Raw genomic sequence first — 24279 nt, 5'->3', positions numbered from 1 at the left:
CTCCATCTGGTGAGAAGTGCTTACCCTATAAAGTCTATCAAATATTTCAAAAACCTGAAAAATTCCCAAATCTGAAAAACACTTCTGGTCCCAAGCATTTCAAATATGGAGTGCTCGACCTGTACATTAAAAGGGAGAGAGAAAGAGAGTTAAGTGACCCCAAGGTGTAAGGGGGATGAATCGCTCTATCTTGAGGACTGTTGACTCTGATCTTGAACTTGGGCTCTTCGCTGTCAAGCATGCGGAATGTTGGAGAAAGGTCTATATCTCCCCCAACCCCGGGCAACCCTGCTAATCTGGCTTCACACACCTTATTCTAGACCTTCCGTAAGGTAGCTGGCATTTACCCCTTGAAAAATAATGTTTTCCTGGATTTTAATGGGGATAACCGCTATTTTCTAAACCCCAATACCTTAAATGACCAAGTGACTCAGGATGGACCTTATGACATTGTTCTTGAGCATCTGTGAGTCTAGAAGAAATTCTTCCTCCTGAACAAAGGGTTGCTAGCTCAGGGTTTGGGAATCTCTGAGGCTATGTCCTAAAAATGCCCGGGTGTTGCAGAACACCGGGTTGTCTTGACGATCCAAGATCCCATCCTTTTTATTATGTCCTTAGTCTGCTAAGTTTTTTAGACATTAAATAAACAGCGTCAAGTCCCTTGGGTTTGGGGGGAAACCGTACTTCCAGGGTAGGAAAAAGAGTCAGTCCGTTGCCAAGTGCTTTCAGACGAAGGCAGTTCCCCCAGATGGTCCAAGAACCGGCCATTGCGGCAGGAGAGAGGGGTCTGCAGGATGCATTTGGGAGCTAACAAGCAACAGTGAGGTAAGAAAGTGGGATGGCAGGTCCCCCGAGGCTCCATGCAGGTTCGCGATTCTGTCACTCTTTAGTGACAAAGACAGGCCTAAGTTCTCACTGACTTGCAGGGTGCAGCAGGAGAGTTGGAGCACCCCCCTAAGCCTGGGCCCCTCATTACTTAATCCGAGATGATGGCATGCAGCCAACAGCTTGCCTGGTCTGGGGCTATGGAACAACGGCCTCTCGGCGTCGCCACACCCTGAAGGCCACCCTGATGAGAGCCACAGGTCCCATCTGCTCTGACCCTTCTCGCTGACCTGCGTGGGCCTGTGGGCTGCGTCACGGGCCTTGCCTGGCCCGTCCTGGACGCTCCGCACAGACAATGTCACGTAGCTCTCAGGTCAGCAAACCTCAACAGGCAGAGCCTAAAGGGCTTGCTGTAACCGAGCCCCGGTCCAGACCCCACAGGAGGACAGAGGGAGCTCTTCCCACCTGCCCCATCTACCTCTGGGGGGCCGCCCCCCTCTATTTTTTTTAACTGAAATGTTTGGACTTATTTTTTCTGTTTCCTATATTTTTATTGGTGATGACAGTCGTCCGAGATGGTGGGTTTGTTGCACATTCACACAGCACACAATGCAGCTTGGCAGATCTCTCCCTATTTCCCCCTCCCTCCCTCCCACTGGTCTCTCTCATCTGCTGAACTTCCTCTGATTTTCACGAGATCCCCCCACTCTGTTCTTTTCTCCTCTCTGGATCCCGCATATGAGAGAGAACTTATGACCCTTGACCTTCTGAGTTTGGCTAATTTCACTTAACATAATGTTCTCAAATTCCATCCATTTACCTGCAAATGACACATTTCATTTTTCTTTATGGCTGAATAAAACTCCATCGCGTATGTAGGCCACACTTCCATTCATCCATTGATGGACACCTAGGCTGTTCCACTGGGCTGATGTGAATTACGCTGCTTTATGGCTACAGTATGCTGATCTTAATTCTTTTTTTTTAATATTTATTTTTTAGTTTTTGGTGGATACAACATCTTTATTATTATTATTATTATTTTTTAATATGGTGCTGAGGATGGAACCCAGCGCCGCGTGCATGCCAGGCGAGCGCACTACCGCTTGAGCCACATCCCCAGCCCCTGACCTTAATTGTTTAGGATAAATACTGAGGAGTGGTACAGCTGGGTCATATGGTGGTCCATGCCTAGTCTTTTGAGGAATCTCCTGGGAGGACTGTCTTTAAGGTTGATGGTATTAGTCAGTTTTTGTTGCTATAATGAAACCCCTGAGGCAGACTCACTTTACAAAGAAAAAGATTTTCTTGGCTCATAGTTCTGAGGTTCAAGGGCATGGGGCTGGCATAGCTCAGCTCTGGTGAGGGGCTCATGACTGATGGCCTCACAAGCGGGGAAGTGTCTGCAGGAGGAAGGGGGTCACTCCACCAGGTAGGACCTCAGTTCCTTCTGAGAGCGTGATCTCTCCAGTTGACTAAGGACCTCCCACTAGGCCCCGCCTCCCCACTAGGCCCCGCCTCCCAACACGGCCGCATGGGGATCAAGCCCCTAACACATGAACCAATCCAGACCACAGCAGTAGAAATCCTGGGTGCCCAGCCACCTGTGAGGCGGCTTCTGGATGCACAGAGCTGTAAACATAAAGCTGTTCACCATAAACAGAGCTCTGCCAGGGCCCCTCCCTCACTTCCTCCAGATGGCTGGTCAGGTGTCCCCTCGCCCACGAGGCCTTCTGTGATGAGCCCCGTGTAATGGGGTGACCTCTCAGCAGCCCTGCCCAGTCCTGATTGATTGCTATGTCCCTCCTGACATTAGAATGACTTGTTTATCCAGGTGAGGTCTCTCTCCTCTCGAAGAACTTTTTACTTTCTTTCTTTCATTTTTTTTGTATGTGTGTGTGTGTGTGTGTGTGTGTGTGTGTGTGTGGTGCTGGGATTGCACCCAGGGCCTTGTGTGTGCAAGGCAAGCACTCTACCAACTGAGCTCTGTCCCCAGCCCTCGCTAGAATTTTTAAGTGCTGGTGCCCCAGGTGCCAGGTGGCCCAGCGCCTGAGTCACAGCTGGTTGGTGGATGAATGAAAGCCCGTGAGTGTTGTGAGTGGGTGACTGAGGAGCAGCTTCGGCCCCCGACTCGGCCTCCAGGGCTGCCCCGGGCTGTGGCTGTGCAGTCCCGCCCCCAGGTGTGCTGTTTCCTGAAAGCCACCTCCGGCAGCCCTTCTGATCTGCCCACCGCTCCCTGTCTTGCTCAGGTGAATACAACACGCACAATGGACCCTCCACGCCGGCAAAAGAGGGGGACACAGACAGGCCACACCGGGCCTCGGAGGGGAAGCTCCGGGGACGGTCGAAGCGGAGCAGTGACCCCTCCCCGACAGGGGACAATGAGATCGAGGTAATCCAGAGGGCCTGAGTGTGACTGGTGTGATCTCTCCCTGTGGCCCTAATGTTGGTGGACGGGAGGGGTGCAGAGTTCTCTCCACGCGCAGGGGAATGGGGTGGGGGGCAGGTACTGCCCTTGGGGTTCACGAAGCTCAGGAAGAGAAAGAGCGTGGCCATGGGGAGCACTGTTGAGGCCCAGGGCTGAGTGGGACCACCCTGGATCCGCACGGAGCCTGCTTCTCAAAGCTCAGCAGCATCAAGGGGCCACCAGGCCCTCTAAAGTCTCCAGTTCCTTAGGTCCAGGGTAGGCCGAGGCCTTTACGTGTCTAGCAAGTCTCCAGGGGATGCTGACATGCCCTGGATTTGGGGGGCACGCCCTGAAAGCCCCTGGTAAAGAAGATGACGGGCAGGAGCCTTGGCCTGGTTAGGGGGTTCTTGCCCTGGTGACACGGCAGAGTCCTCAGAATGTAAAATACCAATGACGGGCCCCAGAACACATCGAGATCCTCTGGAGCAGTTTTCAAAGTCGTACTGACCACCAGGAGCGGGGGTCAAATGGGGCTGCGTTCCTGATCTCAGCCTGGGTGCCCATCAGAATCGCTGCAGAGCTCGGAGAAACCCTTCGTTCTCAAGCTGTACCCCAGGCCCCCTCCTCCTGAGGGGGCACCTAGGCGTCTCCCAGAGGGGTCTGACGTGCAGTCTGGGCTGAGAGCTGAAGGCCTAAGCGTGCTCCTACCATGTTAAAACCAAATAACTGTGGGTCACACTGAAATGCCCCTCCAAAACCAGCATACATGGGGAGAATCCTAGTGGGGACACAGGCCTAATGAATTCCCAAAAGCAGACATAGGTGAGCATTATTGACCAAGGAAGGAAGATGAGCAAATCTGCAGGTTTGTGCATCTGTGCAAAAGGTGGCCGTCCGTCGGCTGGAGTGCGCCCCAGCACCCGAGTGGGATTGGCGAAGCCTGGGTCAGCGCCAGCAGTTCAGTTGCACCATCTTCAACTCCCTGTTTGTACCCTGTGCACTTGACGCAGCAGCTACGAAGCTCAGCCACAAAGTCAAACACACTAAGAAATGCCGTCTCCACCAAGGCCTAACAATCAGGTGATTTTCACCGATTGTTCCATCTCGTTACCGGGGCCTCCCTCCCCCAAGAATTGTGTGAGAATCCCAGGGTTCAAGTGGTCTCAGAAAACACAAGAACCTCTACTGTCCCGTGTGGCTTGGTCAGCGCCGCCTTCCTGGTGGGCCAAGCCTGCAGGGGTCATCTGCAGTCCGGCCGCTTGCTGAATTGTGGGCGTGGAGCCTCTTGTGGAGCCTAAGAACGTGGGAGCATTAGCTATGATCTTCGGTGGCAAGCAACAGAATCCAGCTCTGGACACTTAAGGAAAAGGGACTTACGGGAAGGGACGGCCATCGACCATGCTGAGGAAGGAGGGGACCGAGGCCGTGCTGGGGAATCTAGGGAACTTTCAAGGTGCTCGCTCCACCCAGGAGCACCCGTGTTAGGCTCTAGTGCTGCTTCACCCAGTGTCAGAGTCAAAGCGACAGCATCCCATGGTCCCAGCTTGGGTCACGTGCTTGCCCCTTGATTGACATCTCCGCCAAGACAGCCCACACTGGAGAAGGAAAACCAAAGTGCTCTTCTCCAAAGACCTGGGCTGGATGCTGGGGGGCCCAGAGCACAGACGCCGCATCTGAGGTACTTGGTATCAAGCCAGCATCCACTAGCACAGCTACGGCGGTTACTTACGGCAGGTGCTGGGCTGATGGTCCGAGAAGGTATTATATTACATCACACTGTCCCCCACTATTAGCCAACCTCCTGCGGTATACCAGCCCTGGATCTGGCCGAGGGCTCTGCCGCAGAGCCAGGACAGCCTGTTCTTGCTTTTCCTGTCATTATTGTTGTTGAGGTGGAGCCTCACCGTGCTGCCCCAGGCCGGCCTCAAACTCCCACTGCTGGGCTCAGGCGATCCTCCTGCCTCGGTCTCCAGAGTGCTGGGACTCCAAGAGCAAGCACTGCACCAGCTTCCCCTCATTTTTAAGGCCACCCCCACCCCACTTCCCAAATCTAGGAGGCTCTGCCCAGGCCTTCAGTGGACTCAGGTCTTTGCAGAAGGCTGAGGGAGGTCAGCGATGCCTACTTTTATATTTCCTCCCCCCAAATATTGGGTCACCCAACATGGCTTCTGCTTTTGGTAGGGGACGTTGGGAGTGCAGAGACATTTTTCCATGAAACTGAGAAGGGTTGTGGCATGGAAGTCGGGGATTATAGGGTGACATTATTCTGGAAACATCTGCTTCTTGATTGCAGAGTAAGTACCACTGGGAGAGAACAGTCAAAAAGGTGTGAGGTGTGCTTCGCTTCTGGGCTTAGTGTCAACAGGGAGGGCCGCCTGGGTCGCACCTCTTAAGTCTTCGGCGGTTCTGCTAATGACTGAAGCCCAAGAGAGAGAAATCATGTTGAAGTGGAAAGAAGGAAAATTCTGAGCGTGTATTAGCTAAAATCCTTTGGCTGCAAGTGCCAGAAACCAACTTGAGCTGGCTTAAGTGAAAAAGCAGGATTTCTTTTAAAGCTGCAGAGACCCTCTTAGAACTCAAGGGCAGGGGTGCAGCAGAATATTGCCAAGGCCAGGGGACAGGGCAGGGAGATGTTTATGCCTTCCCCTGCCACAGGCCACAGTGAGTGGGCCAGAGTCCCCCGAGGAGGGCGTCTTTTAGTGCCTGGACACGGGTGCCTCAGCATGGCTGCCCCCAGGCCTCCCCTGGCCCCTCTCTGCTGTCAGCTGAAATCAGGTCCTGGGAAAATGTTGGGTTCTCTCTCACCCTCTGTCCTTCTCTCCCTGTGGACTGGCCATCTTTGTCCTTCAGATCACATGTCAAAAACGGGCCACCAGCCCCCAGAGACAATGACTTTCTTTCTAAGCCCCAATTTTAAGTTTCCAGATAAAGATCTGACCCATCCGGGGTCATGAACCCACTGAGGTCCAAATTGTGGCAGCTCAGGGACAGGGAGAGTGGACCCACTGAGACTCCAGGGCTGGGCGCGGAGGATGAGGTAGTGGGGGGAGGCGGACCTTCTTCAGAGGGTTGGAATGGATGGATGATGGAGCCCGCACCAACTTTTAAAGTACTCCCTGATTTTTAAAAACCTCTATAACTAAAATTCCTAAATTAAACCGATCCCCCCATTTTTATTAAGAATTAGCATACCTGAACCTCAGAGGGCCTCCTCAAAAGCAATGGCTTGCAAACATTTTTTTTTACCATGACTCGAATAAGAAACACCCAGAATGTGACCCAGCACCTACAGGCACAGGCACGTGACCACACAGACACGTGACCACACAGACACGTGAGCAGCTGAACCAAAACAACTTACAGACAACACTCAACTCTACTGATGGCTTCAGAGACCCCCGTGTTAGGGGGCGGGCACGCTGATTTGACTTTTTCATTCTAGATGCTTCTTTGTACTTTTAAAGGCATGGCCAGTGCCTGGTGGAAATATGATTCTTGACCTCCAGAGAGTTTTCAAAGGTGGCCACAGTGGCAGTCTGGGGAGATGTTTTGCTCTCCTCTCAACACAGAGATTTAAGAAAAGAAAAAAAAAAAGTCCTTTGTTCTTAAAAATAATCATCACCAGAAAAATGAGGATAAATAAATAAACAAGAAGCAAAGTAATTTAAGAAACAGAAAGGAACTTAGAAAAATCCAATTGGTTTTCTTATAAAAATTCAAGGAGATTTTGGATCCATAAAATAAGTAGAGGCTATTGGGGAAGAAATATTCAGAAGAAAAAGACAGTATTGGAAAATCTTTAAATGACTGTGAGAACGGTCAAAAAAGAAAGTTTAAGAATCTCCCAGAAGCCGAGTGTGGTGGTGCTGGCCTGAAATCCCAGTGACCTGGCAGGCTGAGGCAGGAGGATCACAAGTTCAAAGCCAGCCTCGGCGACTTAGCCAGACCATAAATCAAAACAAAGAGTGCTGGGGGTGTGGCTCAGTGGTTAGGTATCCCTGGGTTCAATCCCCAGTACCAAAAGAAAAAGGAAAGAAATATCCCAAAGCATAGATCAAAAAGACAACCTTATGGAAAATCTTCTTTAAAAGGAAGAACATCATCAATCCTAAAAAGTTTAATCTGACTATCAGAAATTCCAGAAAGAGAGAACGGCTGAAAATTTAAAAAAAAAAAAAAGGTGGGAAGAATTATTTGAAGATAGAAGAAAATAGTTTTCAGAGCTGTGGAAAACGCAGGTCATTGGATTAAAATGTTCAAGTGCTAAACGGTATAAATGAGAAAAGCTCACACCTAGGTAGAATAACGCCTTATGAAATTTGAGAGTATCAAGGAAAAACAAAATATCCTTATAAACCCTAGAGGAAAATAAAAAGTCAAATCTATAAGGAATCAGAGACTCATGAGATCTTCTATCAATGACCACGGATACGAGGAAATAACAAATGATTCCTTCAGAGGTCTAGAAGACATGTTTTCAAATTAGAATTCTGTACCCAGAGAAACTCTAGAGAAAATAAGGACAGCAGCTATGTAGGAATTTAGGAAGATTTCTTTCCATGAATCCACTCAGAAATAGCAACTTAAGGATGTACTCAAGTAAAACAAGGAAGAAAACCAAGTAAGAGAGAGACTTGGAATCCAAGTAACAGTGGCTCCCACCCACAAATGCGCTAGAGGGAGGTCTCAGAGCGTTAGTTCTGTAGAAAGTCCATATAAATCCAGCTCACCTGGGAGCATTCTATCAGAGGATGCGCATCTCTGATACAGAAATCTGATACTGACGCTGAGGATGCTCATCTTTGATATAGAGGGTGTGACTAAACCGGACATTATAATGAAGGCATTTGTAGAAAACGAGAAAAAATAAAAGCAATGAATAAACTCGAACAAAAACAAAAAGTCCTACCAGACAAGTTGATTCATAAAACTGGCATATGGTATATTGTCTTAATCAGGAAGGAATTCAAGAGAAGAGAATACATATGACCTTGACAGTAAGAACATTGTCATTAGAGTGGATCTGGGTCTATGAGACTGGACATATATATAGAGAGAAAAAAAAGTGACATCTAGAACGTTTTTGGTTCTGCAGTAAAGAATGATCACAAGACGCAAATGTTCCTTACTGGTTGCCAACTTTTAGAATCAACATGCAGACAGAGTACAAAAGACTTGATTTTCTATATAAAACCAAACACACACCCATTCATCCCCATTGACAATGCAGAAGTAAAGCTAGAGATGAAGATGTCGGAGAGAAGGGTGACAGGAGAAATATCATATTGGGTCTCCTGTTTGACCAACGTCCAAAGCTAACGGAACTGGAAATAGGAGGATTCACCTAGTGGAAGACGTAAGGTCACAGAGGAACAAAGGCGGGCCTCAGCTGAGCCTTGGTCCTCAGACGGCCAGTCAGGAGACACGGCCACACTGTCGGCAGATCAACGAGTAAAGATACGTGACCGCGAGCCAAGGAGAGCAGAATGGTCAGGAACGGTGCGACTCAGGGCGGGCAGTGGAAGTGGTCCTATCTCAGGTTGTCCAGTGAATTCTGTGGTTTCCTTGCTGGGCTGGCCTGAGCGCCTCCTTCTCCGAGTTGTTGTGTGGAGGCAGGGACAGGCTTCCTGGTTCTGGCATCTGTTGGGTGGACAGGAACCTGGAGATGGGCCTTCATGACACATTGAGGCAGCTGAGGTTGGATGGGGACTCACAACACGTCCCCGAGTCCCCTGCTTTGTAACTGAAGGGTGAAATGTTTCAAGACTTGTCCTCCAGGGGAATTAATGTCTGCAGACGTGAAGTCAGAGGCTGATGAGTCCCTTTGTCCCCACTGTCTTCCTCTCTGTCCCCCCAGCGCGTGTTCGTGTGGGACCTGGATGAGACCATAATTATTTTTCACTCCCTACTCACGGGGACCTTCGCCTCCAGATACGGAAAGGTAAGAATCCGCTTTCTCTCTCTTTTCTTTAACAACGTGACTTTCCGTGCAGCCAGTTTTCCCGGGAATTGTCGGGGCAGTTCCTCCGGTGGCTTCTCCAACAAGAGCCACCTGTTCAGATCTGCCCAGGTTTGAAATTCCCCGAGCATTTTCCTTTGACACATGAGAATTTAATTAGAATTAGATTCTGTACCCAGAGAGTTCTGATCCCCTTCTCTTGTGCCCCAAGCCTTTTCTTCCGATATACCAAGTGACTGGCCTCTGCGTGGTAGCATGCAAGCTGTGATCTTCAGCTGTCCCCTTCCTAAAGGGCGGGGACACCCTGTGGCCAGAGGCAGTTGTCTCTGCTAGAAAACCCTCCAAGGGTTCTCCCTGCTGCTGAGCTGAGAGTCTCAGAGTCTTAGAGACGGAGAGAGGCCTGGCAACCCCGGCATGGACTTAGCAACAGCTTTGCAAGTGTATCATGGACAAATTATGTTGGGGACCCGTCCGGTTAGAATTCTGGGCAAATGTGCCGGTTGTTGGTGGTGGGTGAAGAGACCTGAAAGCCCTTAATGATGCAGGAATTACCCCGATTGCTAAAACCTCGCGGGTTCTTCGCATCCATCCCGCGGACTTCTTCACAACCCCAGGACATGCCCCCAGACAGCTGCCATCTCTTTAGGGGGCCCTTGGGGACAGGGGGCAGTGCTTCCAGGACAGCCCAGTGACCATCTCCTCAGAGGTGAGTGACCCACGGCAGCTGCTCCCCCGCATGGATGGGACCTTGCTTCTCGCCAGCGCCTGGAAAATATTTCTGTTTCTGTTTAGAGACCAGGAATATGATTTGACATCACCTCATGGCTTTTCCAGCTGCGCCTGGTTTTTATGGGGGTCGCAGGGAGCTGGATGTGTAATTAGCAAGATAGATTTATTGTCTGCCATGACGCTGCGAAGGATGTAAAAATGGTGTTGGTGGTGCCGAAATCTCTGGCCGCGTAGGAATGCGTTAATGTGTCTAGCAGGGCTGTGGGAACCGGCGTGGGTTTCTGGGCTGTGCCCGGCGTGGTCAGGGGCAGCAGAGCGCACGGCTGCCCCCGAGGACCCCAGTAGTACACTGTCCACAAAGCCAGGCTGTTCACAGCTGTCCCACCCGCCCCGGTAAAGTCACCCCCGCCCCACAGACACAGCCCTGAGTGCTCCCTGTCCTTCCAGGCTGTCCACCGTGGAGTTCTGTGGCTCTGGGAGCACCTCACCCTGTCCTGGGCGGGGCCTGGTGACCTTGGGTATGATCTTGGCAGGCGTGTCTCACCACCTGTCCTTAAGCCAAATCAGGGGCTCTCTTAAGTAAAGGACTCCGCCCAGAGCTCCCTGCTGGGCCCATGTCATTCCCCACTGTCACCCCTCTCCAACCCCCACCCTGATCCCAGCCACCTTCACCTCCAGCGTGACCTCCCATCTGCCTTCCAGCTCCTACTTTTGCCCCATACAGAAGGGTCGTCCTAAAATGCCAGCCTGGTGACATCACCCCCTGCTGAAAACCCACCGTGGCTTCTGCACTGACAGCCGAGCCCGGCCTCCAGGGCCTCCTCGAGCTGGCCCCCTCCAGCCCCATTTCCTGCCTCGTGCCCTGAGTAGCTTTCTGTCCTGAACCTGCCAGCCTGTCCTGTCCCCACTGGGTGCCACCGGGGGCCCCCAGAACCAGATCCTGAGTCAGGAGTGAGTGCCGTAGTTGATCTGGGAGGTGACCCAGGCGTCCCCAGGAAGCAAGGCAGGAGGGAAGGACGTCCAAGCAGGCTGCGTAACTGCTCCGGGCAGCAGGCGAGTCCCAGGAAACCACAGGCCAGTCATAGAACTCCCCTCGGCATCAACCCACCCGGAAGTGAGGGAGCGGGATAGTCACCCTCAAAATCCTTCCCACCGAGGGCTGAGGCCTGCTCCCAAGAAGACCCTAAGGTGGGGAACACCGGTGCTGACTGTAAAAGGCTTGTGTGTGCAAGATGGCCACAGCTGGGCTGGGGCTGGGGCTCCGCAGTAGAGCGCTCGTCTAGCACGCAGGAGGCGCTGGGTTCAATCCTCAGCACCACGTAAATATAAATAGAATAAAGGCATGTGTCCAACTGCAACTAAAAGTATATTTAAAAAGAATGGTCACAGCTGAGGAGACATGGAAGAGGGGCACGTGGAACCTCTGCTGTAATCTAGAATGTTGTTCTAGAATGTTCTTGTATGGATTAAGTCCTACTTATGTTTTGGTTCTTTTTTTATTTTTACTCTTTCTTTCCTTTTTGAGATGAGATGTGCTGCCCAGGCTGGTCTTGAACTCATGGGATCTATGATCCTTCAGTCTCAGCCTCCCATGTTGCTGGGACTCTGGTGTGGGCCTCCCTTCCTCCAGGAGACCTCTCCCGGCCTCTTCCTTCCATCTAAATGGCATCTGTCTATACCCTTGTTTTTCATTTGTGTCTGAAGCGTCCGCCTCCCTTGTAGCCTGTGAGCATCGCAAGGGCAGGGAGAAAATGAACCATTTTCTTTTTTAATCTTCCTAACTCAGCACAGGGCAGGGGACAGAATTGCTGAATAGATACTTGTCACATGAATGGACTGGAACAATCCCCTAGAACGTCAGGCTGCAGGAGAACAGGGCCACCCCCCTCTTCCTCATTGCTTTTTTTATCTGTAGTGCAGAGAACAGTGCACCCCCTTTGTAGGTGTCCAGTAAATATTGGTTAAATGAAGGAAGGAAGGAAGAAAAGTAGTGTCAAAACAGAAATTCCTAAGTGGTGGCCACCAGCCAAATTCATCTTGCAGATCTTTTTGTTTGGCCCCCAGAGTGTTTGAAAAAAATGTGAATTTATCGCCAACATTCAAAAATCAGGAGATTGCACAGACCAAAACAATCTAGATTTCCAGCTCTTCTTGAAAAATTAGGCAATCCGGCAATCTTGCATTCCCCTGTGACCGCAATCAACAGGAGCCTGCGGCAAGGGCCTCCGAGGGGGGACATCTGTTCTCCAGCCTGCCGTGGCCACCCCTGGCCCTCAGACCCAGCTATGGGGCTCTCTGGCCCCCTGGAACCTGAGTGTCAACATCTGTCCTAGGATTGCGAGACCCACAGAAGGTCAGAACTGGAAGAACTTAACAGAACATCACGTCCAGTTAGTCTCCCTCGTACGTAAGGAGAAATTGAGGCTGAGAAGGGGGAAGATGGTCCAAGAGAAAAGAAGAGTGGGACTCTGCCTTCTTGTGGTGTCTGAACATCTTCACTCCTGTTCTAGAACCTTCCTTCCCCTCCTCCAGCTCTCCATAAGGTGCAAAATGAGCATTTTTATTTGCTAAATCCAGCAACCCTAAACGAGACGCAAAACAACCAGACCAAGTTGACCTTGAACTCATGGGAGGTCCAGGAAGCAGCGGTGCAGGCTGCTGAGTGGCACCAGGGACTGAGGCTCCTTCAGTCCTACTCTCTGCCGTCCCTGAGCACTGCAAGATGAGTCACGGCCCACCCGCAGGTCTGCACCCCCGCCAGGGAGAAAGGGAAGCCACGTGTCTCTCTTTTAAGGGCCAAACCCAGAAACGCACAGAGCCTTCCTGCTCACGTCCTACTGGGTAGAACTCGGTCACATGAACACACTAGCTGCAAGGGAGCCTGTGAGGCCCGTCCTTATTGGGGCCACTCATGTGCCAAGTTAGACTGTAAGAATTCTGCTACTCTAAGAGAAGAAGACAGGGCACTGTCGAGCCCAACGGACCACACAGTACAGGAAGAATAAGGAAAGAGAAAAGTGATCACAGAGAACCAGGTGAGTTCTGTGGACAAGGCGCAGGAGACACCTGGATTTGTGGGCCCGAAACTCCAGAGAGCGGTTCCGGCTTCAGCTCTACACCTGGAAGTCAAAGACGCGGCGGGGGCCGGCGGGCACAAGACTGTGAGCCCCATTTTGCAGACAGAGTAACTGAGGCCCAGGAGGCTCGTCGTGGGGGTATCCACCACAGAAACACCCACGGCCTCCACGTCCGGCCCGGTTCTCTGTGCCTCTCCAGCAGCTGCACCGGGGGAAGCCGTGGGAAGCCCTGGTGGGAGGCAGGACTCTCCGTTTGAAGCCCAGATGCCTCAGCTAAAGGGGAATTTGTCAGATCACAACTTGAAAAACCCAGGGACACTTGGGATTCGGGTCTGGTTGAGTGGATCAGGAGCTCAGGCGGTATTCTTGGGCCTTCCTTCCTTAATTATTTATTTCTCTCCCTGCGGCGATTTCCTCCCAGCGATGCCAACGAAAAAGAACGCACCTCTGCTGCCCAGATTCCGGTCCCACTCCGAGGCTTGAGTCTCATCGCCCCAAACTGGATCCCGGGCCCGCCACCAGGCCAGCCTCTGAAGCTCAGCTTGGCCGGCCCCGACCAAGAGCTCACTCTGCGGAGGGAGTGGGGAGCTCGGCTGCTCCATCTCACCAGATGGACCGAGTGGGAGGGCACCAGCCCAGTGGGAGCCAAAGCGCTCCTGCCAGCAAAGGGAGAGGGCCCTGTGTCCAGTGACTGTGGCTCTGGAGGCCAAGACCCCCCACACACACATCCATGCCAAGCACTGGCACCTCGTGGCTTAAGGTCATCATGCCGAGCGCTGTGCAGGAGGCAGGAGTCGTATCGATTACAGCCCCAGCCAAGGGAGGGTTTGCTGTTTACTTAGGAAAATAAGACGAGCAGAGCTGACCCGATTAAGCCATGATTCAAAACAGGGTGTTTGAATTCTGAAACAGAAACTGGGCTCTCCTCCTGGTCCCAATCAGGGACGGGCTGCTGGAGGCTGTCATGTCTGCACTTCCTTCCCACCCCTCGGCCCCTCCAGCAACTGTGTCTCCTGGCACCTTGTGGGTGCTCTAGAAATCCCCGGCAGAGAGGAAGGGAGAGGTGGAGGACTCCCCAGGAGCTGGGGACCCCAGCAAGTCTGCCCCGACTCCTCCTGCACCCTGCCTTCCAGGCCGCCCAGTGAGGCTGCCAGACTCAACTCAAGGACAGCTGCTCCACTTGTCCCTGTCCTTGTCTCCTTAATAACCATGAGAAGCAACTGCATAGCACACACCTGCCCTTTCCACAAATACAATTCAGTGGTTTTTAGTACATCACAGAGCTGTGATTCTAGAACATTCTCATCATTCCCCCAAAACACCTAATACCCCTTAGTAGTCATCCCCCTCCTGCCACCCCATCTCCCCACTGCTAGAAACTACTGTCCACTTCCTGTCTCTAGACTTGCCTCTCCTGGAGGTGCGTCTAAAAATGCACTCACACAATACGTGTGAGTCATCTCTGCCAGCAGGTATCGGTCCTCCGTACCTTCTAATGACAACGTGGGTCTCCATTGTGTGGACATACCACCTCTTGTCTACCCACTTACCAGCTGAAGGACTGTTGGGGTTCAGGCTGTCAGGAATAACGCTGCTGTGGATATTTACAGACAGGTTTTTGCGTGGACATGGTTTTTTGATTCCCTTGGGTCTATACCTCGGAGTGCAATTGTGGGTTATATGGTAACTCTAAAGTTGAGCAGTTGAGGAACCTCCAGAGTATTTTCCAAAGTGGCTGCACCATTTTATATTCCCATCAACAGTGTAAGATGGTGTGCTTCCTCCACGTCCCACCAACATTCATTACTGTCTCTGGCGGTGTCACTGTCCCAGGATGTGTGAGGTGGTACCTCATGGTGGCTCGGGCTGGCGTGTCCCTAATAACTAACTGTGTGAGCTGGTGAGTTAGACTGACGACGGGGGTCCCAGGGGCTGTTTTACTGGACATGAGCATATCTTCTTCAGAGAAACTTCTATTCAAACCTTAGACCACTCTTAATTGATCTACTTGTCTTTTTATCGTTGAATCGGAAGAATTTTATATATTTGAGTTCCAGATTAATACCAGATATGTGATTTGCAAATATTCACTCTCATTCTGTTTGTTTGTTTTTTTTTTTTTTTTAATTTCTTGATGGTGTCCTTTGAAGTACTAAGTTTTAATTTGGATGAAATCCAATTCTTCTGTATTTTCTCTTCTTTTGTAATTTTGGTGAGAAATCGCTGCCTGATCCAGGCCACTAAGATTTGGGCCTCTGCATTCTTCTAAGAATTTTTGTCATTGTAGCTCTTGCATTCAGGTCCGTGACCCACTTTCAGTGACGCAGGGGTCCAAGCCACTTTAAAACATAAACATCCAGTTGCCCAGCACCGTTCTCTGAAAAGACTTTCCCCTCCCCGTTGAACGGTCTCAGCGTTCTTCAAAACTCACTTGACCAGCCAGTGTGGTGGCACACACCAGCGATCACAGAGACTCTGGAGGCTGAAGCGGGAGGATCACAAGTTCAAGGACACCCTCAGCAACTTAGCGAGACCCTGTCTCAAAAATAAAAAGTAAAAAAGGCTGGGAGCCAGACGCGGTGGTGCACGCCTGTCATCCCAGCAGTTTGGGAGGCTGAGGCAGGAGGATCATGAGTTCAAAGCCAGCCTCAGCAGAAGTGAGGTGCTAAGCAACTCAGTGAGGCCTTATCTCTAAATAAAATTCAAAATGGGGCTGGGGACCTGGCTCAGGGGTCCAGTGCTCCTGAATTCAATCCCCGGTACCCCCCCCAAACAAAAAAAGGCTGAGGATGTGGCTCAGTGGTAGAGCCTTACTGTGTCAATCTCCAGTCCCCCCCCCCACCAAAAAAACCAATTGATCATACTCAGCTCTGGACTCTCACTTGGTTCCATTGATGGATATTCTGTGTCTGTGCCAGTACCACTGGGTCTTGGTGATGGTAGCTTCGTAGTAAGTTTTGAAATCAGGAAGACTGAGTTCCCCAGCCTGGTCACCAGCCTCCATCTTTGTAACTGGCAGATTGTTCATGGGCTCCACCCTGGGCCTGCCTCTCTGCCAGGAAAGCTCATTTCCCAGCATCCTCCGCTGCACTTCCTTCCTCCGTCTCAAAGTTCCTCACCAAACAAGCCTTGTCGCCGCCTGGCGTGTTGGATATTATTATTTAAACCCAGACCGGCTCTTGCTGGTTTCCCATGGGCCCGTGATCCTGCAGCCCACACAGCCCTTACATCTCCGTGGGGCAGGCTTACCAGGTGACGATGGCGGGAACAGATGGGCCACAAAGGGCAAGTGCCAGGGAGCTCTGAGCCTGGCACACACAGGGGCTCAGGAAGCGTGTGGATGTGTGAGCGCCGGCGGGGGTGCTGCGGGGTCTGTCGCGGGAGAGATGGGCCCCGCACAGGAGCCTGGAGGGAGATTATTTTTCCCATGCAATGTCAACCCAGGGCGAGCCCTCGCCTGGCAGGCTGCTCAGACTGTCCCCCCCTTGGGGTTTGCTTCTGTGCCCTGGTAGCAGGGTACAGGACCTCCCTGACACGGTAACTGTGTCTCCCGGCACCTTGTGGGTGCACTAGAAATCCCTGGCAGAGAAGAAGGGCGTAGGGTCCCCTGAAAACTCCCTTCTCAGAGCACTTCAGCTGTTGGCAATAAGCCAGAAACCAGCCCACTCACCATCCAGGCCCCGGGGTCACACCTGCTCCCTCAGGAATGGGAGGCCAGAAGCAGGGACCCGAAGGCCACCCGGGGAGTCATAGCTCACATCCCACCATGTCCTTGTGGGAGGACACCTTGGACCCTCTGCACATCAAACTGGGACAGAAAAGGAGGTGTTTTCTGTTGCCATGGCGATTAGGGGCACAGTGCGTGGGAGAACCAGCTCAGGGATGTGGTGCCGGGACACGGGTGTCTGTCCACTTATCCCTGACTGCGTCATGCACCCCGTAGCCAGGCACTGACCTAGGCTCCGCCTCCTGGATAGCAGACAATAAACAAGGCAAATAATAAATACAGAGGAAAAGAGCGTGGAAGGGGAGGTGGTGCAGGAAGAACTGCGGGGAAAGGGGTTGCAATTAAATTTAAGAAAAAGCAGGCAGGAAAGAGGGTCTCACAGGAAAGCTAAATCTTGAATAAAGACCTGAAGGAAGTGAGGAACAGGTACCTGGTAGAAGACCGGGGGTGGCAAGTGCAAAGGCCCTGAGGTAGAAGTTTGCCTGATGAGCTTGAGGGACAGCAGTGAGGCCCTGAGGCTGGAGAGGGTCAGGGGCAGGAGGAAGCGGGTGTGGAGCAGCAATTTGGTTTCTTTCTACTTGGAAACAGGAGATGTGGGGGGTTGCAGAGGAAGGAGAATGGCGTCTGAAGCCCCTGGGCTGCTGCTTCTGTCCAGTATCTCCCCCTGAAGAGACCTGATCTCCTGTCCCCTGCTGCCCACTGCAAGGTTCCTCTCGTACGAATCCCTCAGCTTTCCCTGCGGCTGGCTGCATGCCGCGCTCCCTTTTACGGTTGGCCTCAAGCGCACAGGGACAGTTGTGTTCCTCGTCGGCACAAGGTCCCTGTCTTGGCTTACACAGGGCAGATGTGTTTTCTTTCAACCCGTCCATCTCCTTCTCCTCCCTCGTTGAACATGTAGCCTTCCTCTTGTGTCCTGTGACCTGTGCCTTTGTCCTTTCCTGTCCTCTCTCTTGTGTGAGTGGCATTTGGAACCTCACTCTATTCCAGATCCTTCCCTCCCCATCACTCTGACTCAGTGACTTCTAATCAGAGGCAGTTTTGCATCCTGGGGGGACATTTGGCACGTCATGCACATTTTTGGTTGACAGAGAGGTGACACAGTCTCTTTATGGACAGCTCAGCTCTAGGCCCTCTCAGAGTGACCCCACCACAGACTTACAGTCCCCTCCTCTTCCAATCATTTCAGGAGAAACTGAGGCTTAGAGAGGTGGAGTGGCTCGGCCAAGGTCACCCAGCCTAGAAGGGAAAAAGCAAGACGTGGGCCACTGGTTCACCCATGTGACGCGGGCCCGTGGTCATGTGACGCGGGGCCCGTGGTCATGTGACTGTCTGGAGGGTGAATATCAAAAGCCTCTGGAGGGAGCTTGTCCACAGACTGTGAGCTCAGTCACACACGGAGCGGCCTGACGTGTCCACACCATCATCTCCTGCCCGCCACGGGGCCTGGCACAGGCTGGACAAGTGTCTGCTGAATAAACAAATAAATAAATAGCTCACCAGTGGGGAGTTCTCAGCCTGCACGGTGGCAACACAGCAGAAGTGACATCCCGCCCTCTAGGGAACAAGCGTCCACCCCTGTGACCAGTGCCAGCCTGGCCTGCCCCTCCCAGGCCCCCAAGGGCCTGGGCCGAGGTTTTGGAACACTGACCACATGGACTACCAGGCTGGGGCCAGAGACACTTTACAAGTGGGGACTTGGGCTGGGGCCAAGTGTCAGGGCCAAGGGCTGGGGGGCAGGGTCAGGTGTCCCTCGATGCCTGCCTGAGCAACCCAGGGTCCCCGCTGGCCTGAGGACAGGTCGGGCTGGGCTCCTTGGCACTGGAGCTCTGAATGCATGACTGAGATCTTCAAATCCATTTTACTTTTACACAAAATCTGAATATCTGGCTTCTCTTGAACAGTGGCAAGCTCTGGCCACAGTAGGCCTGAGTTTTCAGGGACCCTGAGGCAGGGCATGTGTCCTCAGCTCAACTGGGTCCCCGTTTTCTGAAAGTACGTCATCTGCTGGAAGGTTTGGGGATTTCCAGTACTGTGTCGGGTGACACTCGCACACCCTCCTGGGCTGCGGTCCCCGGAGGCAGAGCTCAGGGAAGGTCCCTCCAGCAGGTCATTGTGAGCAGGAGGGAGAGGGGCAGAGCCAGGCGGGGGTGGGTTTCCCAACACAGGCCCAGCCTCAGCCTCAGCCTGAGCTCCGGAAGGTAAATCACACCACCATCGTGATGGCCCCGTCTCCAGGGCAAGAACTGAACTTGCACACCCTCTACCCATCAATCATAGGGACACACCTCCCCAGAGCCACGTAAACCCGAGGTACTTCCAGCTCTGAGCACATCTAAGCCAAGTGGCCTCAGTATCCCCAGAGCAGCCCTCCGAATGGGGTACATAGATTTGGGGTGCACAGGCTGGGGAATGGGTGCCCAGAAAGGTAACTCAGAGGCCAGTAGGATGGAGCGCCAACCAGCTACTACTCCATCCATCAGTCACCCATCCTCCGTCTGTCCATCCATCCTTCTACCCACCCACTTAGCCTACATATTGATTCACCCGTTTATAAAAGTCTCGTCAGTATCTCCGTGTCCACCCTGAGCTTGGTGTGGACAGTGACATGGCCGTCAACACTGCAGACAACGCCTCCGCCCTCCAGGAGTCCCTTCTAGGAAGGAGGATAGAGAGGCCCGGAAACAATTCCTTGCTGCGACCCAGGAGGCTGAGCCGCCCTCCAGCTGCATCTTGGGAGACTCCTGCTCGCTCTCCGTGGTCCTGTCACATCTGTCCTTCCTTCAAGCCCTCCATGTCCCTTCTCACCCCAGGCCTTCGCAGATGCTCTTCCCTCTGCATGAACAGCTCCATCCAACCGGCCGACCCCTGTTCGTCCCTCAGGTCTCGGCACAGACATCACCTCCTCAGAGAGCCCCTTCCTGAAATGATCGAATGAAATCACCTCCGTAGCGTCCTGGACTTTTCCTGAGTGGCCCTGACCGGTTTGTGTGACTCCTTGTTTAGTTTGCCTCCCCTACATGGGAACAGAGTCCAGGAACTGTTCTGCCCCGTCACACTGTGATCAGGATGCCCGGGACAGCGCCGGGGTCCAGGAGGCCACTCCCGATGAACAAGACGCAGAATGCCAAGCCCTAGACCCTCCCACTCATTCACAAAGGTCGGTTCTTCTGCTTAAACCCACCGGTACCAGGAAAGTCAGAAACCCAGAGAACTGTGTCTGCCCAACAAGAGCTTACAAGCCCAGTCAGACGCTGTCCCAGAGCCCACGTGCTCGGGGAGAGTATAGGGGTCACCAGCCTGGCCCCACACAAGGATGACGTGCAATCTCAAGATTCACTCCATGTTTTTAAGGAATCAGGGTGACTGTGGATTTCCCAGCAACTGGAAGCGAGAGTCCATAGATAAAAGCCTAAAAATTATGAAGGAAAGTCATTTTCTTTTCCAAGCAAAAATTCAATACCCAGCCCAACTGTCAAGCAGGACAGTAGAGTAGAGCCATTTTCAGGAAAGTGGGGAGGCAACGTCTGAAAACAAGGCATCCTCTACTGGCTCCCCTTCAGAGAGCTACGGGAAGATACCCACCACCGCACATGGCGGAAAGCGGGGAAACAGGAAGCAGGAAATGTGACATTGTAGCAAAGTGAAAGGAATCCCCAGATCATAAGAAAATAGGTCCCGTATGAAAGAAAGCAACAGCTGCTGTTGACCTTGATTGAAGTAGGTCAGAGGTGCCAAGAGAGACGTCTTCATGAAGACAATTTGCTAAATACATGGTACATCCAGATGGTTGAGAGGATTTTTAAAGGCCATTATTAACTCCAGGGAAAACGGAAGGCAAGAAGAGTCACCAGAGTTTCCTCCCTGGTTAGCTGTGTGATCAGTCAGCTACAAAACAGATCGCCCCACAGCTCAGTGGCTAGACAGTGAGCATTTATCAAGCCCATGAGATTGCGGGTTGGCCGAGGCGCTGCCCATCTGGGCTGGGTTCTGTTGGGTAGCCACAGACAGCTGACAGATCGCAGGTAGAGTGACCTCAGCTGGGACAGCTCGTCTCTGCTCATCTCTGCCCACGGAGTCTCTCTCCCTGCAGCGGGGACATCCCTGCTCGCTGCTCTCGTGGTCACACAGTGTTTCTCTCGAGGCAAGAGGGCGAAGCAAGCTTGGAATGGGCGCCCAGCACCTCTGCCGCGCTCTGTCGAGTCAGCCAGCCAGACCCAAGTGTGGGGCCGCAGCCTCCCTGTAGAGAGTGGGGACGCCGGGAGGACACTGGTGAGGGTCATCAGTGCAGGGACTGCAGAGCCGTCCTGGGAAGAGGACTTGCTACCCAGTCACCACTACAACTCTGAAGAAGGAGAGACCAGAAGGACTCACATGGGTGGCGAGGGCAGAGGGCACAAAGCACTTACTGGCCACTGCCTGTCCTGAGACCCAGGAACTCCGCCCCAGAGCCGCAAACCAGGAAGAGCCACCCGGGTAGTCACAGACCTGACAGAGAGCACCCCATGAGCCCAGAGGGAGGAAGGGCCTGTGTCCCCACAGTGGGGACCTGCTCGCTGAGCCAGCCTTCCTCCCACCCTACTTCCCTCCCCACAGGGTCACCAGCACTTCCGGGGCCACCTCCCAGGAAACTGAGTCCAGGACTCAGGGTCAGCTTGTGGGGGGATCCAAACTAAGACATGGAGGACGCGCAGTGTTTGGGTGCGTCTTACAGAGGCTTCTTACAGAGGTCAACGCTCCTGATGCCAGCACCCTGCTGTGACTCAAGCCCCGCGGGCTCCCAAACTCCATCCCGGAACCGGCATCCCGCCAGGTCAGCGGTGCAGAATCCAGGCCCGCGCAGGCATCCTGAGCAGCCTCTGCGCCTCAGCTTCCTCCTGGGTGAGTCCTGCACACGTCACGGTCTGGGCGCAACATGAAGCCCTGAATTCACCCGCGGTGACTTTTCCTGTGGGTCCAGCCCGCCCCAGCCAGTGTGTCCGAAAGAGGCCGGGTGGTCAGGGCTTGGCCGGATGGTGGCCTGCTCCCCGCACGGTGGCTCCTCTGCCCCCTCCAACCAGCCACAGTCCCCAGCGGGTGCCGTTACGTGATTCCCACTCGCATTCTGGAATCCAGGACCCAGCTCCGTGCCATCAGGATTCAATCAGATCCAGTTGGCGATACGCAGCTCGCCTCGGCCCGTCTGTTACTGCTTTACAAACTGAGAAGAAATAAAAACCCTGGTTTTACGACCCAGCAGTTAAAAACTATTTGTAGAAGTTGCTAAGGTTCAAATCAAAAGCGCCCTCCCCGGGGGACTCTTAGGCAATTCCGAGGACCCCGGATTCCTTCCTTTCTTTCTCCCGCTTCCACCCTGAGATGGGGTCGAATTCACGTCTGCCTGCAGACATCTAGAGCTTTCCGTCCTGGACAAACACAAGCCAAAGTGCTTAAGGACATCTGTTTATTTTATTTCTTTAATGAGAAAACCTCCCTCTCCCCAGCTCAGCTGTGTTTATTTACCCTGCGCGTCACGTGGGCGCAGCGCCCTGCAAGTTGAAGGGCCCGGCCGGCCCAGCCGCCTTCAGGTCCTGAACGGGGAGCCAGGGCTGCCCAAGCAAAACAGAGGCCCTGGAACTCCATAAAATAGGTTCTCAAAATAAATACGGCCTAATTCACTCGGTGGAGGTGGATTAAGTCAAGATGAACACAATTTGGAAAGGATTCTCTGAGGAAGCCGGGGATTTCGTTCCCCCACCGGGGGTTAAACCTGCCTCCCCCACCCCGGCTCACTTTTCAGTTAAATGAAAGGTATTTGGTCCTTGTGGCTAATCAAGAAACGGGGATCGGGCTTCTCGGCCCCGGCCCGAGGGCGGCTGGCCTCACCAGCCACTCGGTCCATCCTCCAAGAGGCGCAGGCAGCTGCAGGAGCCGTTCTGGGGGTGCGGGGGGGCCAGGAAGAAGCTGGGAATGCTTTGAAGGACGCGGGGAGGTGAATGGCACAGCAGCGGGTGCGGGCGGAGGTGGCACCCTTTGTCGGCTTAATCCTCCCTGATAAGTGCTGCCGAAGCCACCGCCTCCTCCTCCTCCTCGCCAAGCACCTCTGCCCGCGTCTCCTAGAGCATTAAAGGATTATTTCCAAGAGCAAAGACATTTTGGAGGTGGTCGGGTTGTCAGAAACGGGCTCATTAGCAGACTTTCTTTGAAGCTCGGTGCTCTCTGCAGCTTGAGGGGCCTCGGTGAGTGGCCCAGCTGGGGAGAGGGGTTCAGGGCTGGTTCAGGCCCCCAGTCTGCCTGGTTCTCCACCCACTAATTTAACGAATGCCCGCCGGCTCCCCAGACCTCCTCTGCCAACTCCTCCCCCCTCCCCAGCCCTCCTTCTGGTGAATGCTGAAGGGAAAAAAAGAGACGGATTTAAATCTCCTGCAGCAAATTGTCAGGTGGGCGGGAGCGAGAAGCTCTTTGTCTCCTATAAATATAGGGGTGCGACTCACAATGTTCTAGGGTGGAAACTACCCGGCACCCAGGGAACCGCAATAATGGGAACAATTTTCCTTGACACTTAAACCTCAGGTTGAGGAGCTGTCCCCCGGTCCCCCACCTGCCTGTTTTGTGCCACCTATTTCCCGACAATAGGGTCTTGGAACTTGCTCAAAGATGGCTGGGTTCCAGCAGCCCCTGGGGATGGGGTGTCACCTGCCCAAGGCAAGAGGCTGTCAACCCTGCCATTGAGTTCGGGGTTGACTTTGATAAGAAAGTGGGACCTGTCCCCCTCACCAGAATCCGTTTCCCACACTTCCTTTGAATTCGTGAACTTTTGTGCCTTTCCAGTGTCAGAGTGGGAGAATTCTGATGCCAGGTCCCAGGAGGGGCTGAATCCAAAGTAGAAAAATGCAGTTTAAGGATCTCTTTGGAAACGTCCATCCATGAAGGAATAAACAAAGTGCAAAATCCTAGTAGGATGGAGTAGTATTCAGCCATGAAAAGGAGGGGGCGCTGATACGGGCTACAACACGGATGAAACTTGAGAACGTGATACTGGGTGGACGTGACGCTGGGTGGACGTGACTCAGGTAGAAGAAGCTGACACGAGGGTCTCCCATTGTGTGCTTCTGTGAAATACCCACAGTGGTGAATCACAGCCACAGGGCGCAGACTGGGTTACCAGGGCAGAGGGGGCCAGAGCTTCATGGGTAAGGGATTCCTTTGGGGTAATGAAAACCAGTCGGAGGTGGCAGTTACATAACCTGTGATGCCACCAATTGTGTAGTTTAAATGGTTCGTTTTATGTTATGTGGATTTAGAAAAAAAAAGAGAGAAAAGGAGGAGAGGGAGGGTCTCGGGGGCTCTAGGTGCACAGAGCATTTTGCCCAGGCTTTGGGGGCGTGTGGCCCACCCAGGGTGCCCATGGGGCAGAAGGTCACTTCCTGCTTCACCTGTTGGGCCATTTCTCAACAGAATCCTTCGGTGAGTGACGTAGGGAGTCCTCAGGCCTCGGATCGAATGCGTCTTCACCTCTTCCTGGACCCAAGCCCTGGGGCGGTCCCCGTCCTCTGGGGTCTCAGTTTGCTCCTCTGTA

The 24279-nt window shown here is 53.0% G+C and overlaps 1 protein-coding gene across 1 annotated transcript in view; it reads left to right on the top strand.

Annotated features, from left to right (window-relative positions):
- Eya2 (EYA transcriptional coactivator and phosphatase 2) overlaps positions 1 to 24279 on the top strand; it is a 189464-nt gene that overhangs the window by 121607 nt on the left and 43578 nt on the right. Inside the window, exons 8-9 of the mRNA XM_071609037.1 lie at positions 3075 to 3217; positions 9090 to 9173. Of these exons, the coding sequence (XP_071465138.1) occupies positions 3075 to 3217; positions 9090 to 9173 (227 nt within the window). The remainder of the gene's footprint in view (positions 1 to 3074; positions 3218 to 9089; positions 9174 to 24279) is intronic.

The sequence above is a fragment of the Marmota flaviventris genome, chromosome 2 (genome assembly GCF_047511675.1).
Source record: "Marmota flaviventris isolate mMarFla1 chromosome 2, mMarFla1.hap1, whole genome shotgun sequence".
NCBI lineage: Eukaryota > Metazoa > Chordata > Mammalia > Rodentia > Sciuridae > Marmota > Marmota flaviventris.
Note: the sequence above shows the minus strand (reverse complement) of the source record. Positions and strands in the feature narration are given on the sequence as shown.